The sequence below is a fragment of the Diadema antillarum genome, unplaced genomic scaffold, assembly GCF_040938485.1.
Source record: "Diadema antillarum isolate AM-2024a unplaced genomic scaffold, OU_Dant_1.0 seq00001558_RagTag, whole genome shotgun sequence".
Taxonomy (NCBI): Eukaryota; Metazoa; Echinodermata; class Echinoidea; order Diadematoida; family Diadematidae; genus Diadema; species Diadema antillarum.
This window is the reverse complement of record NW_027272284.1, coordinates 801,502-818,624: the sequence shown is the minus strand read 5'-3', so window position 1 is coordinate 818,624 and position 17,123 is coordinate 801,502. Positions and strand designations below refer to the sequence as shown.

General features: G+C 39.8%; 1 protein-coding gene across 1 annotated transcript in view; it reads right to left on the bottom strand.

The window, feature by feature from the left end:
• Positions 1 to 2,250: 2,250 nt before the first annotated feature.
• The window catches only part of LOC139710724 (guanine nucleotide exchange protein smcr8a-like), a 65,893-nt gene continuing 51,020 nt past the window's right edge, over positions 2,251 to 17,123 (bottom strand). The window contains exons 14-21 of the mRNA XM_071622642.1: positions 14,552 to 14,809; positions 12,536 to 12,670; positions 11,578 to 11,686; positions 10,729 to 10,782; positions 9,058 to 9,238; positions 6,904 to 7,064; positions 3,603 to 3,714; positions 2,251 to 2,844 (exon numbers count right to left, since the gene is read on the bottom strand). Coding sequence (XP_071478743.1) covers positions 2,722 to 2,844; positions 3,603 to 3,714; positions 6,904 to 7,064; positions 9,058 to 9,238; positions 10,729 to 10,782; positions 11,578 to 11,686; positions 12,536 to 12,670; positions 14,552 to 14,809 — 1,133 coding nt within the window. The 3' untranslated portion in view covers positions 2,251 to 2,721. The remainder of the gene's footprint in view (positions 2,845 to 3,602; positions 3,715 to 6,903; positions 7,065 to 9,057; positions 9,239 to 10,728; positions 10,783 to 11,577; positions 11,687 to 12,535; positions 12,671 to 14,551; positions 14,810 to 17,123) is intronic.

Genomic DNA, 17,123 nt, shown 5'->3' with positions numbered 1-17,123 from the left:
GCACAGCTGACCTATGCCAGTCACTGTGTGGATATCTCTGGCTCTCTTTTCATGGAGAGATTTGATTTCCGTACAAAGACCAATTCTGCCCAGAAGTAAATACTGTGAAAAATGCCCTCAACTGTAACATGATATCAATCTATAAAAAACAACTGGTAGACTTCACACTGTGTAACTGCTTCTGCATATACCATAATAAATTCTGACATAGTGTACATGATAAGCAACCAGGCTACTGGTAGTTATTTATGTTGAATACAAACATATATCATAATAATGGCCATAGTAGTTAACAATCATGAATATTACATCCTGTTCCATATTATAACATTTCTTTTTGCCTTGGAAGATGTTAAATGACCGGAAATACATGTATGTTAAAACTAGTTCCTGATTCCATATAATAACTGCACAGCCTTAAATGAAATGAGTCCAGGTCACTGGATAAAAGCCCGACCCAGAAATGTCTTTAACATGGGCACATTGGACATTGTGCCAAACTAAAAAATTTTGTACACATCTTTGCCTTGATGAAGCTGACCAAAAATTTTGGACAGAAAGTAAGTTGCAATGCCATGGCATATGGTGTTAGGAAACTGATGAAATCCAAACTACAACTGGAGGAGAAATGAAATGTGAATGCAAATACCGGTATTAAATGAAATCAAGGCATCTGATCTATCACAATTTTATAGTCCATTACTTGCCTCCTCTTATGATAGGGATTTACGGTCAGGTTTTTGTGACAATTAAGGTTGTACTTTTTGTTTTTGTGTTAAATATCAAATTATGACCTAGTTTACATTTCTTTAAAGATAATATAAAGTTTTGGCACCTCAAAAGTGTCCTTGAATTTCCTTGTCTTAGTTTGTGTTTCAGGTTAAAGTACCTTTCATATAACTAACACTGTGAGACTTACTCGCCCCAAAGTGCTCTCATGTCTTAGTAATCATGCAATAATGGTTTTGTACCAGAGCCGCCGCTGTACGACGGCGAGGTAGTACACGTATTGTACGAAACCATGTAACTGCCACCAGCAGCGTGCAGCCCCATACAAAACATGTGTACGCATAGCTCACTGCGACCAGCAGCCCCATACGCATAGCGTAATGGAGCTTCGCATTGTAGCATTCAGGATCATGACAGATTTAGTATCGCGGGTAAATATCAACCTAAAATCCAAAAATTTCTTCAATTTGAAGACTTACCAATTAAGTTGAAATATTGAAAACAGGCTTCGGGCAGCGTTTGGTTCTGTCAATAGTCCCTTTCTGTTCGAATTGATGACTGAATGTGACTCGGTCGAGAGGACCTTGGGAGGGCTACATACACTGAATACTATGGCCAGCGCATGCGCACACATCACATGCGCACAAATTTCAAATCCCTGAACGTATAAGATGTTTGTGTGCTCATGCGCTGGCCGTAGTATTCAGTGTATGTAGCTCTCCCAAGGTCCTCTCGACCGAGTCACATCCAGTCATCAATTTGAACAGAAAGGGACTATTGACAGAACCAAACGTTGCCTGAAGCCTGTTTTCAATACTTTAACTGAATTGGTAAGTCTTCAAATTGAAGAAATTTTTGGATTTTAAGTTGATATTTACCCGCGATACTAAATCTGTCATGATCCTGAATGCTACAATGCGAAGCCCCATTACGCTATGCGTATGGGGCTGCTGGTCACAGTTAATTGCATGATTACTAAGACATGAGAGCACTTTGGGGCGAGTAAGTCTCACAGTGTCAGTTATATGAAAGGTAATTTAACCTGAAACACAAAAATTCAGGGAAACTTTTGAGGTACCAAAACTTTATATTATCTCTAAAACAAGTCTTCTTATTGAGAAGGGAAGATGGAAGCTTTGCTCTAGGACATGCAAAGAAAGAGGATCAGAGTGGGAGTGAAATTATTAAATGGGTGGTATCTTGGATTTGTTCCCAAACTGCAAGGAACATGAGGAATTGGGTTTGGAAACTTTATCATTAAAAAATTTGCTATAACTATCTTTACATGGTGATGATAATGATAATGATGATGGTGATGATGATGGTGATGATGATTATGGTGATTGTGATGATGATCATGGTGATTGTGATGATGGTGATGATGGTGATGGTTATGATGGTGATGATGATGGTGATGATGGTGATGATGGTGGTGATGATGACGATTATGATGACATAGAGGAGGAGGCGGAGGAGGAGGAGAGCTGGGAGTCAGCAGTGATGTCAAAGGATGTGTGGGGAAAATGGTGCATGCAGTTTGGTAGAGATTTGTGATTACGTAATGGACGGTCAGGAACTTGTCCTGTGTATTTATGAAATACATATCAAAATTAGTCTGATTTCCCTTTGGTTATAAAATATTTTTCATTTTTGGTTCATCACAGTGGAATGATGAGGAAATTATGACACCATTTCCTGGTTCCTGCCTTTACAAAGAAATCAAATCTGACAAACCAAATGCCCTAATAGATACATTTTGGTGATGTGTTGGACCTCTGGTACGAGTGTCTCCCACAATACTCTTGAAAAGTGACTTAACTCCCACCATTGTTACAAACTCCCCAGCATCATGTTTGGTGGATGGTCCGCTAGTTTGCGGTATGATTGCTATGACGATTGGCATGTAAACACAAGAGTAAGGTACAATGGTCTCTAAGTAAGCATGTTAAGTTGATATGATGGTCAGCCATGTGAAGCTCGCCATCGTCATCGTCAAATCTGATAGCGGCTGCACATCCTGTGGTCCAGTCGTATGCTAGGGTTCGGCATGGTGCTGCAGCCTTGCTTCTGCAGTATCTCATCGATCTGCTGCCGCTTGATCAGCTCCACCCAGTACTGGTTGCCATGACAACAAGATACATTGAAATATGAGAACATTTGAGATATGATAGCATGCATACAAAATGGAAGATATAGTGTATATACTAACAAAAAGGAGAGATAGGTGAGAGAAAGTCAATTAAAGAGAAGAGTATATTAAAGCGAACGAGGGAAAAAGATAAGAGTGGAAGGGACGGAAGAGAGCAGAAAATGAGAAAAAGAGAAGAGGGGAAAGACTAGGGTAAAAAGAAGGAGGAGGAAATGCCATTTAGAAAGAGAAAAATAACAGGAATATAAAGCTTATCAGTCATATCATCTCTGAGTCTACTTGTTTGTTTTTACTTGCAGTATGCTTTTAAACACATTGCCCTTTTTTTATGCAAAGTAAAGATCATAGAAATGGTAATATTCACTTTTTACGATGCCTTTCTCATGACGGGCTAAACAGCACACAAAGCTAATCTTTGCCTGCCTTACCAGCTGATGTCACTATATCATTAAAATATAGATGAAATGAATTTAATTCACTCACAGGGAATGTTAAAATGGGTACATAGAAGCTAACATATTGAGCCAATGGGAAGACTTGCACAAAAAGTAGTAACCACCAACACAATATTTGGCAATAGAATTTGGCGACAGAATTGGTTCCAACACTAGACAACTTAAAAAGGTGAGACAAATCGCATTTGTTGACTTTCATATGGGGTTGGGGGAGGGGGGGAGGGATGAGGGGAGATGAAGTGGGGGGGGGGGGGAAGAATCCCACTTACCTCCACAATCCTAGAGTCACCGTCCATGAGACCTAACTTGGCCAGGAAGGACGATGGACTGACCCTGGGGGGTGTGTTTGTTGGCCGCTGGTAGCTATCACCACTTGAAGTACTGCAACGGAATCAAGGGACAGTGAGGCATGATGGGATACAGAACAAGGAAAAGTAGAAATTACGCGGTGCGTAATATATGTCCCCGCCGGAAGTAGCATTTAGTAGCAAAATGTACAATATAGGTAAAAAATCAAGGTCAAAGGTCAAAGAAGTCAAAGGTCAAAATTCTGTGTAGAAGTTTTGAAGCCCTCACCTAGTGCCATCACATAAAGCAAACAGAATCGAAATCGGGTTAGAAATGGCAAAGGAGTAGCATTTTGTAGCCAATGTACAATATAGGTCAAAAATCAAGGTCAGAGGTCAAAGAAGTCAAAGGTCAAAATTCTGTGTAGAAGTTTTGAAGCCCTCACCTAGTGCCATCACATAAAGCAAACGGAATCGAAATCGGGTTAGAAATGGCGAAGGAGTAGCATTTTGTAGCAAAATGTACAATACAGGTCAAAAATCAAGGTCAAAGGTCAAAGAAGTCAAAGGTCAAAATTCTGTGTAGAAGTTTTGAAGCCCTCACCTAGTGCCATCACATAAAGCAAACGGAATCGAAATCGGGTTAGAAATGGCGAAGGAGTAGCATTTTGTAGCAAAATGTACAATATAGGTCAAAAATCAAGGTCAAAGGTCAAAGAAGTCAAAGGTCAAAATTCTGTGTAGAAGTTTTGAAGCCCTCACCTAGTGCCATCACATAAAGCAAACGGAATCGAAATCGGGTTAGAAATGGCGAAGGAATAGCATTTTGTAGCAAAATGTACAATATAGGTCAAAAATCAAGGTCAAAGGTCAAAGAAGTCAAAGTTCAAAATTCTGTGTAGAAGTTTTGAAGCCCTCACCTAGTGCCATCACATAAGCAAACGGAATCGAAATCGGGTTAGAAATGGCGAAGGAGTAGCATTTTGAAGCAAAATGTACAATATAGGTCAAAGGTCAAGGGTCACAACTGAAATTCTGTGTAGAAGTTTCAAAGCTCCCATGTAGTGCTATCATATAAAGCAAACAGAATCAAAATTGGCTCCTAAATGACAGAGAAGTAGCAAATTGAACATTTTGATCACACACTGACGGACAGACGGACACACGGACACACACACGTACGGAGCCCGTTTCATAGTCCCCTGCTCGAACTCGTTCGGCGGGGACAATTACTGCATGGTATCAGATACTCCATCTCTCCTCTTTTCGCTGGAAGATCTCTCTTCTCTTCTGGTCTCTTCAACTGCACCACATCTGTGGAACTCTCTACCGAATCCCACCTCAGAATCAGTGGCGGATCTAGAGGGGGACGCACTGGGCACGCACCCCCTCTTTATGTTTTTGTTAAAACAAAAGAAATAAAAAGATAAAAAATGGGGGGGGGGGACGTGCGCCCACCTTTAATTTTGTAAAGGTGCCTCTCCTCTATGCAATTCCTGGATCCGCCCCAGAGAGTTGTAACAACCTCAACACCTTCAAATCTGCACTGAAGACCTATTTTGTTCTAACAACTTTGTGGATGTGTGACACAGTGTGGGAGTCAGGCATCTTTGAATGTTTCTACAGATAGATGGCACTATATATATGCTGTTTCATCATTACCATCTTCATCATCTCCTGTTCTAGCTTTGTGAATCCTGCTTTAATAAAGTTTGGCTTTCTCCAGCCCAACTTTAGTTTTGTCATGTATTTATTGTGTTTAAAAATAGGGCTAAGATAGCACCAGAAAATATCTATAACCCTGAACTGTAGCCATTAAAGACACATTCACATTCCCAGCTCATGATGAGCACACATAAAGGTTGTGTGCATTTTTGCACAAGCAGAGTTTGCACGGGATTTCAGATGGGAGAGCATCCCCTTTAGATGTTTGAGGTTGGAGTTTCCTTGGCATAAATCATCATTTTATCTTATCTTGGGAAACAGTTTACAGGATACAATATATCACAAAATCTGCAGAGAAATCTATGAAAACATGGCAAAATACAGAGCAAAGCTTGAACAGTTATTGATCACCACGTGAAAAAAACAAAATGGTTCTCTCTTCACAAATAAAATCGAGTATAAACAAAATACTCTGAGATTTGATATGGGTTGAAGTAACACAAAAAAAAGTCTTTTTTTGCATCTCTTGAATGAAAGTATTTAAAAGCTACTGGTGTTAATGAATTGAAGTGGTGTGAAGAATTCTTTTATTTTGATGTATTGACAAAAAATTTGGGCACAACGATGAAGAGGCCAGACCAAGGTAAACCTCAATTCAGCAGGGACCTTCAAACTATGATAACTATGTGTTATATGCTATATAAATGCTGTTAATCATTATCATAATCACCATCACCATCACCATCACCATCACCACCATCACCATCACCATCACCACCACCACCACCACCACCATCACCACCACCATCACCACCACCACCACCACCACCATCACCACCACCACCACCACCACCACCATCACCATTACCATCACCATCACCACCATCATCACCATCACCATCACCACCACCACCATCACCACCACCATCACCATTACCATCACCATCATCACCACCATCATCACCATCACCATCACCACCATCATCACCATCACCATCACCACCACCACCATCACCACCACCATCACCACCACCACCATCACCATCACCACCATCACCATTACCATCACCACCACCATCACCATCAATATCACCATCACCACCACCACCACCATCACCATCACCACCACCACCATCACCACCACCATCACCATCACCATCACCATCACCACCATCACCATCACCACCACCACCACCACCACCACCATCACCATCATCACCATCACCACCACCACCACCACCATCACCATCACCATCACCATCACCACCACCACCATCACCATCACCACCACCACCACCACCATCATCATCACCATTACCATCACCACCACCACCACCATCAATATCACCATCACCATCACCACCACCACCACCACCACCATCACCACCACCATCACCATCATCACCATCACCATCACCATCGTCATCATCATTATAATCATCATCATTACAATAATTGTTATTATATCAGGTTTCTCTCTATATCAGTGTAAAAGAAACAAGGAAATTTGAAGAGTTGTGACTTGCAAAATCACCTTCTTATAAGAGAGTTTTGTTATATAACAAGGTTTCAGTGAATACGGGGCAGACTATTGAAATAAAATGAGTTGGGGCCTGACCTGTTAACGAGCTGTGAGTTTGGAGAGTTGAGGCAGTAGGAATGGTAGTAGAGGAATGCTTTCGAGGCTAGCTCCAGAAGAACACTCTGGATGTAAGCCAGGTAGCTTTGGTCCGTCTGAAAGTGCTTGTGGCGACTCACGATGGCATCTAAGCATGTTCCCTGCAACATCAAAAATTCAAAGGTGAAAACTTAGCTTCCATGCTTCCATGACATTTGCTCCTGCGATGATTACTTCCATGAAATATCTGCATGCTAAGCAAAACATAAAACCTACCCACAAACATAACCCCAACCCTAATCCTTATCCTCGAATCAAACTAAACCTAAAACCCTTTATAAAATGGGTTCGAGAATGTAGCCAATAGGAAGCGCTGAAATGAGACACACCTCCTTCCTTTACTTCAGTACAACTGCACTGCCTGTAATCCTATGGTAGATTGCCGATCGTCTGTGCGCGCGGCGGCTCCTTTGATGAATTGCATGCATACGCGTACGCGCTGTCAATCCTGTAAACAACTTCTAGTTCGGGCTGCCGGCCGGCCGGCCTGTCTTCCCTTGTGCATAACATATGTGGCGTACGTACGTATACTGTACTATACGTACACTTTGTACAGTACAGTAGACCAAGCGTTATGGGACCGGACGCGTACATGGAGTCACTTTGAAGAGCAAATCCAACGATTTAGCAGGTTAATTCTCACGCCGTTTTCAGAGTATGTTGTCTAGTAGGCCTATATGAGGAGTCTATATCAAGTCTTTAAGGTAAAGGGTGCATATTCTATGTAAAATAAGTAAGTTTTCATGCGGGTGTCCGGAAACCCAACCCCCCATTATACTTATACTGTATGTGCGGGACTTCCGCGAGTGCGACGTGCGTAAAAGTTTGGGACGAACATCTTCGGACGTCTTGACCCACAAAGGTACGTGAAAAACGCTGAAAAATGATGTTAGTTTTCGAATTTTCGACCCATTTTATAAAACAAATGATGCACAGGATTATTTCGTGGCGTTAGTGTAGGCGTAGCTCACTCTCGGGTATTTACAATGTAGTGCAACATGCACTCGGCTTCGCCTCGTGAATGTTTCACAATTGTAAATACCCTCGAGTGCACTACGCCTACACTAACGCACTCTATCCTGTGCATCATTTGTATAATAACAACCCTAATCCTTACCCGATAGTCCTTAGAGAATATAAGACTGGAACAATTGACATAGGAGCAACAGTAGGGAGTTTTCACTACACGACAGGAAGACCGAGAGTACGCGGAAGCAATCAGCTGTGACAGTCCCCGTACTCGGACTCCCGTCCCCATATCTAAGCAGTTTTGCTTTCCTGTTAGGATGGCGGCGTGGGGAAAAGATGGCCGGCTGCCTGGCTCAATACTGCCCAGCATCGGGAACGAACGCTATTTTGGCCAAGTGCCATATTTGTTTTCCCCAGGACAGGACGTTTCTCAGATTTGATCATGCGCAGAAGCACATTTTGTGCACGGCACGCTCAAATACCGGCCGTGTCATGCTTGCGGAAACTTGCAAGTGTTACCAGCTGCCTAAAGGTTGATATGCCTGCAGAAACTTTCAATTTTTGGTCTAAAAAGGACACACACAATGCATGAATACAATATGTGTGAAATAACTGTGATAGCACAATTTCAGTTGGGTAATGATTCAAAGAAAATGTGAAACATTAGCCAAAAGGTACCCTGACGGTATTGCAATCTTTAATAGGGCATATCCAATTGTGGTTTGTACGTAATGTCTTCATAATCGATAACAATCATCAGGCCATAGCAACGTCCATTAACCTTCAAAATTCCATAAGTTAACGATGGGATGCACATCAATAATTTTTGGTATTGCCATTACACACACAAACACAAAATTCAGGGTACTGTAGTAGAGCCCTCTCACAAATGCACTGTGGGATTTCTTTTGTGGCACTGCTGTTTATCAGTTGTCTAGCTTGTGTCTATCTACATAATTATGCTGTGAAATGCAATTAATGTGACTGTGCATTTTGCTCATTGCTGCCCTTTTCTTAAGTATGAATTTAGCCTAGAAAGAGAATCCAGTTTCTCAATATCATTGACTCAATATCATTGATTTGTGGCCCGCTGGAGACCGCTGGTATTGAAGAACAAATACCTACCTTGTATGGAGGTGTATAAAGTGTGGATTGGTCAAAGTCGAACAAGGTGATGTAGCGGCGTACAGAGCCTGGCACGACCCTGGACACAGACTTGGACACGGCGAGTCCGACCAGCTTCATTCGGCTGAGGTCGGCCATGCAGAGCGGTTTGGTGTGCCATGGTACCACCAGGTGGTAACGACTGGGCAGGGGAAGGGGGACAATGACAGAAGACTCTAATATCACTGAACATCTCTATTATATAATCATTTAACCATTATTTCCTGGGGGAATATTCCAGCAGAAATGATCACTTGTACTCCTTAAATTGGCAACTCTTGAATGTTACAGCAAATCAGTTATCAGAGAAATATCAGATGGAAGATATTAAACCCATTATTAAATCTAGTGAACAAAATCAGGGCAAATACACTCAGTAATTTGACAATTTGAGAAAGAAATGGGAACTCCCCCCCCCCACTCAAATGTTGCCAATTTAAGGATCAATTACAAGTTTAGGGATCAAGAGGCTTTCAAAAATTCTGCAAATGAAAACAAACACTCATATGTTCGCAACACAGCTCAAATGAAAAGTTATTTTTGCTTTGCCTGACGGAACATCAATGAACAGTAAAATCTACAATAGAAAGATAGCTCACTAGATTGCAAAATCATGTTTTGGAGGACATTTTAGGTTAAAGCGATCGTATAGTTTTGGTTGGGGCCTAACTTCAGGTTTCTAACATTTTTGGGAGAGACAATAAAAAACCTCTTATGAAATAGGAAGAACCATGTAGCTCCAAGTGAAATTCAATGTTATTCGATTAAAATTGGTTTTGAAATGACCCAAAACGGAGCATTACTAATATAAGGTAGGACCCACTTTTTATTCTGACTGCTTTGTTTTACTTTGTTTTGGATGTCTAGGCCATTCCAAAACCAATTTTCATCAAATAAATTTTGAATTCCTCCTAGAATTGCAGGCTCAGTACAATTTCACGAGTGGTTTCTTGATATCTCGCAAAAACTTAAAAGCCCATTTCTCATCTCCACCAATATTATAACATCCCTTTAATCATGACCATCCCCAGGCAATCATGTGTGATTCTTTTCCATAATGTGCCATGCAATCTTATCTCTAGTTAATACTGATTTAAACACTTAGACTTGAGCATACATACATGGATTACAATTCCAAAATACATCTTTAACACTGCAAAACTTCACAGCATGTACATGTACACTGGAATTGCATCTTAGCAACAGCACAGTTGTGGGATATTAGGGGTCCATTGAAGACTATAAAGTTCATATTACAAGACATTCATCATGGAATAGGTTGGAGGTTCCCACATGAAGATTGGAGGATATATAAATTCAAACTCAAAATACCTTCACATCTTCAGATCCATCCTGCTTAATTTCGATTAAGTATGGACTCTGGGCCATATTGCATACAAGTTGAGATCAAACATTGGTCAGGAAAATAAATATAATTCTCTGAATACTTAATTCTGATTGGCTGATTACCTCACTTTTGTTGGATTTTCTGACCTACGTTTGATCTCAACTTTTTATGCAACAGGGCCCTGACCTTACACACATCTTTATCACTGTGAAGTTCAAGGGACAGGGGAGATTTTGGCCTTGAATAGCTTGACTCTCCTCTTATTAACAAAGTAGCACACTTACCTTGAATGGCCAGGAACAAACAACCATAGGGTCCTAATGAGTGCGTTGACCTCTCTGTGGAAAAGAATGTAAAAATATATATATTTACTTGTTGAAAAGGTAAACTAACAGTAGAGGGATAGGCATTATGCATGAAAGATAATGATCACCAATGCAAAGAAATCAAAACTAAGTATAAACTACGTACATGTACAATGTATATACTGTATACGCCGAATATTTCGAGAGGTTTTTATTTTCACGACTTTCCCCGAGTCAGGTGCTCTTCGCGAAAGTAAAGACACGCGAAAATATGGACTCTGATCCCGATGTGAATGTGATGTACGCATGTACACTTCTCCGTTCAGTTCAGAACTCCATGATCGCGAATTGAACCAATCGTGAAATCGTCGGAAATTCCCGATTTGCGAAAATTTAGACTCGCGAAATATTTGGCGTACACAGTAGATTATAGAATATGTCCCCCCCCCCCAAAAAAAAAAGAAAAAAAAGAAAAAAAGAAATGGAAAAAAAACCTAAAATGCACAATGTTTCAAATGATGAATTGAATTGATAAAGTCAAGCAATCATGAATGAAAAAGGATGTCACAACTATATTTACAATCATACACAGCTTTCTTTGTTACATTGTACATTGTTTTCTTTGATTCTTTGTTAGTAGACCCTCTTCAATATAATTATTGCAAGCAAATTGCAAATGGTGGAAGATGAATTTTCCGCCATTCTGAGAATTATGTTTTGGCTTTCATCAGAAATTAAAAGCACGCCAGCTGAAGTGTCAATCAGCACACAAAGAACATTGATAATTTTTGCTATTAAAATAGCACTGGGATTAAACCCATGTCTGACCTTTCTCTGACGGGGGACGCTGCTATGACAACCGTCCTTCCAGACAAAAGAGCATATATTAGGTGAACGGCGAAGACGTAGCGAGTGATGAAATCCTTGATTCCTGACCCTGGTCATGTGATCAAAATACAGTTGACTAATCACACACACAAAATGGTAAATCTCAGTGGACATAATTACATACACTACACTGTGAGTTTATGCGACACCAAAAAAGAATGCAGCTATCCGATTGGTCAATTATTCATCATGTGACATGCAGTTAAAGGTTCCTTTACATGCTGGCGCTGTCAGCCGTGCAATTCTGTTTGAGCAGGATTAGATATCGCGTGGCTGACGTCACCCATTTCCATTGACTCTTGAGTTAAACTCTTGATTGGCTCAAAGTTTTTGTTCCATTGCACGGCTCTGATGTCACAATAAATAAACCTTTTTTTGCTGCGTGCACTCAACAATTACAAGCGAGCTTACAAGCTCGTATTTTGTTACTTGTTTTACTGTAAACAACCTCAACTGATTGGTTTTGTGTACGTACATATACAACTACATCCCTAGACTGACTGTGACTGTGCTACTCATTCTCTTTTCACGAAGAATGGTTACCTTTTCTGTGCTAAATTCAAGAATCTGTGTGGACCACATCTGTTGACATCTGAGGTGTTGCATAAAACAAATAGTGTATGGTCTTAATTCCTGCAATGGAACAAGATTTCACACTCGGTGAAAGAGGAGGCACACTATTCAACGAGGCAAAACCGAGTTGAATATTACTAGAGCGTCTCATCTTTCACCTCATATAAAATCTTGTACCATCACACTCATAACTATTCACTACTTGTATAACATCAGAAGTAATCAACACACAATATTAAATCAAATCCTGTTAAAAAAAAAATAATAACATTAACAATAATGGAATTTCTGTGTTGGTATCAAGCCTGAAATGAGACTAGCCTACCTGGTAGGTCTACACTGACACTTGATAACCTAGAGGCGTAACAACCGACGGGGACCCGGCTGTTCCTCTGTAGTACTGGCTCCTCGGTGGAAGGCACTGAGTTATTATACCTCTCTAAGCTGTCTACACTGCTACCTGTGCGGCATACAAAACACAAAGACAATCAGCACTGGCCCTTTAGTCCCATACACTCACCTTTATGTTACTACGGACAATCACAGAAATAACTCCAATACTGAACAGTGATTATATTATCCATCAAACTCTGAAATGCTGCTTGTACTGCTTTGAAGTGTCCATATACAATGTAGTTTTAACACTTGAAATGTTTCATCAGAAAACACTGATTTTCTGAGAAACAGACTGATTACTGTACCACTTGGCTACTATAGACTGAAACTTCTGGTCATCACATTCTATGCAATCACATGAAAAATGACACAAAATAATTCGTGTCTTCCAAATTTAGGATATTCAGATATTTTACTATAGTCTCATCAACAAAGGTCAACATTGTTCTTAAACTCAACAATATTGATTCCTTGACACTAGTAGTAATTTAATGACAAAAATAATGAGTGATAATAATGATCATATAAGTTATGATAAAAATGCTAAATTTACTTTGTTTCAGCGCATCAAAAGTTACATGACAAACATGAAAATTAGAATTTGATATCAAATGGTTACACCATGATGCCACATAATTTTTCTTTCATTATTATCACAATTATCTTGCCTATTTATTACTTGTCCAGATTTGTGAACAAGCATTCACTCACTTGATAAAGAACATAATTATTGAGGATAGCATTATAGCGTGGATGTCTTCATTCATTAATTCAAAGACAACGGAACATGCATTAGGCCTTACAGCTCTTTATGATGGGACAAATCACTTTTTGGGATGCTAAATCCTAGATACCCAATTAAGGAGAAACAAACTTATATTATTCGCTCATCACAGGAAAATATAAGCATATGGACATGTAGCTGCCATCATTATAATAATCATGAATACATGGCGATAAGCTGTTCTGTAAATAACTGTTTTCATGGGAACTAGAATTTAATGCATATATGATATAATTGAGGTTTCTCAATACAAATTTTTGCCACAGCAAAGCTTTGCTTTAAAGTGGAAATAACTTGACATTGGCGGATCAAATTCAAAACTACTTGATGAGAAGCCAAGCACCTTGCAGATTTTTGTTATTGTTGCCTAAGTTAGATATTATCACAAAATTCAAGCTATGCAACAGGGATGCCAAACTTGTTAACAGCATTGTGAGTAAATAAGTACATGTAATCTGAGAGTTGAAAAGGCATGTTTTTGGTGGAAAAACAGTATTTTTTACCTTTCTTGTAATAGCTATGTGTGGTATTGTGTGATAATACAATTTGGGAAAACAATATTTTACATTGAAACCTGCAGTACTTTTGACACAAAACGGGACAAAATATTGCAAAAAAGTAAAAATTGGCATCTCTGTTATGGCTATCTATTGTGCATCTACAATGTACAACTGTGTATTTCAATGCACAGCAGACTTCTGTGATTTATCTGAAAACTTGTAGAAGAGTGGGAATATTCTTCGTAAACCCTGAATATGAAGACCAAACCTCGAGAATTCTAGTACCATCAGTTCCTCTCATGTGATGCCAGTGGTTTAGTTCAGTCCTGTACCTCATCACATATCTCTTGATTTCTTCTCTTTCAGAATATCTCTCTTTAAACATCTTGTTTAGAAAATGCTGATTGTGCTTGAATTAGATGCTAAACTTTAAACAGTGTCAGTTTCCATTCAATTCCCATTCTTCTTTTATAAAGTGTTTCACGTAAAGAAACAAAGCAAAATGGACTATGGCAAAAACTAAAGCTGTTTACATGATGAGATGAAAAAGATTGGTATGAACATAGCAAGAGTTTTTCAGTGTACAGTATATTCAAGAAATGTGTGCATCGTGTTGGATGATTGATTGACAAAAATAGCTTCAAAGTTCAGTGCTGTGTACCTTCCTCCCTTTCACTGGTCTTCGAGATACTATCTCCTCTACTTGATGTGGTTCCCATGGAGATACCTTCTCCCTCCTCCGCCTCCTCCTCCTTCTCTTCTTCTTCTACTACATCTTCTTCTTCCACCTCCTCCTCCTCCTCCTCATTACTATCGTTTACTGAGGGGAGCTTGGAGGGGTTGGGGCAGGATGGGAGGGGCAAAGATGGCTGGTCTCTGGTGTCAGAGGAGACTGAGTGGAAAGAGCAAGACGAGGAGTCTGGTAGATTCAATCACACGGCATGCAGAGATACCAGGGAGTAGGGGTCGAGACGGGTGGAGGGAGGCCATGCAGAGGGGGCGGGAGTGAAGGGTGATGGTGGGAGGTGGTGATGATGGTGGTGATGGTGGTGATGGTGGTGATGGTGATGGTAGTGGGGGTGGTGGTGGGTGGGGGGGGGGGGGGGGGTGATGAGGGGTGTATACCGGAATATCACCATGGGGTGTTGCATGAAAGGATGAAGGGGAGGTATACAATACATGTACAGTATGTTACATCAGCAAGAGTCATGCGAAGTCCAGCAGCCAATACAGGAGATGATTCCACCAAGGACCGGAAGTGATAATACCATGCCAGGGAGTGTTTTGTTTTGTTTTGTTTTGGGTTTTTGTTTGTTTGTTTTTGTTTTTTTATGGGGGGGGGAGGGGATGGGGTGGTGGGGGAGAAAAGGGTGATGTGGAGCACACATACAGGAAGACAGATAATACAAGCATGGACAATGAGGGAGCAGATTGTTTTTATGGGGGACGGATGAGATATATCCATGCAGCCACCGTATGGATACAAGGACAGTTCCATCATGACACGGGGGAGGACAGGTTGACATGGACACAAGATGGAAAGTTCCATTTCGCATGCAGGGAGAAGAAGAGAGGGACAGAGGTATGGACAGCAAATCAAAATAAGCAGGAAGGATGTACAATGACAAGTTGCAACTTGCCATGAAAAGGAAAGCATGTAAGAACATTCAAAATCCATCAAGATATGACTCATACATTTTTTTTTTTTCAGAAATACAACAAGATGGGCATGCACACAGTGAAAAATATTACAAGAATAAATATGCGCAAAATAACACACATGATACAAGGATTGCATTTATCATATTCAAGAATGATGAATGTTGATCAGTGAATGAGGCATGCCAGCACATTGAATATTTGAAAACAAAAAACAATGGGGGCGTGAAGTAACCAATGAAGGAAAGGCAAAATGGATTGAAGAGAATATGAACGGGGAAGCAACATTTTAGTTTTGAGGAAGTATGTGAACAAACATATAAGTATGTTAATATCTCGATGCAAGTTGTTAATATTGACATATGAAACAATATTATCATCATGCATAGGCAAGCAAAGTGGCAGGGTAGTTGAATTTGCAAGCATTTTTTTTTTTTTTTTTAATTTACAGCACAAGCAAATTACATAATAGACAGTGAACATACACAAGGTCACAGTTAAGAATTATTTTACAATTGCAAACATTAAAACACAGGCACCCACGATTTAACCGACAAGAAACCAAAACATCCAGAATCATTTGAACAGGACACCATACAGAAAAAAAGAACAGGAACATGTAGACGAGAGAAGAAAGTAGAGGTGTTTTGAGAGAAACCGATTTGTGGAAGCAGTGAAGGTAAAACAAAAACAGAGAATGAAACGAGTTGAGTTAGACGCCTGAAAATCAACACAATGAATGAAGGTGCATGTTAATGTAGCCACACATGGACCACTCCAAGCCCTTGAATATACATACAAATGAGTTTGAGCAATTTCAATTTGAGGGAAATGAATTCTCCCTCACACTCACTTTATTTGGAACATTGGACTTTAAACTAGAGAACAACATTTGCAAAAACCCATGGACAGCTATAGGCACATTGGCATATTTGAAAATATGGGATTTGAAATTAAAGAGCATTTGCATTTGATGTTGATCAAGATAACAAACTTATATCTTGAAAGTATCTTGTGCCAACAGAGATATTTTAAATGCACACTGCACACGCAAAACAAAAGCATGATGTACACACGGCTGGCTGGTATCAAGACTACAGTTGATTATCTGTGATAAACATTGTACTTCCACTAACAAAGCATTGATTTTGCATGGAATGTGATTTTTGCATCTTTAGATTGATATAAAGATGACAACATGTTTTTTCCTTTGACATCTTGACATTATTGGCTCATATACAGTCATTTGCCAAATCACATGTAATGGGTGCAGTAATTTTTTGCCATTTTGTGTCACACCAATGTAAAGCTTCAGTGACTCCGTCATCAAGAGACAGTGAAAACTGTAGGCAGCATGGACCTTAAAAAAAAATGATAATAATAATGAATTAATGGAGTAGCATTCCAATATTTGAGCTAAGGTTAGAAACCTTTTACACCATTCAAAATCAAACAAAATATCAAATAAATACTGAAGGAGAATACAAATGATTTTGGTTAAGGTTAATTAACCCATTGAGGACAAGCTGATTTTGCTATAACACACATTTCCCATAGACACCTGCCGGAGCATA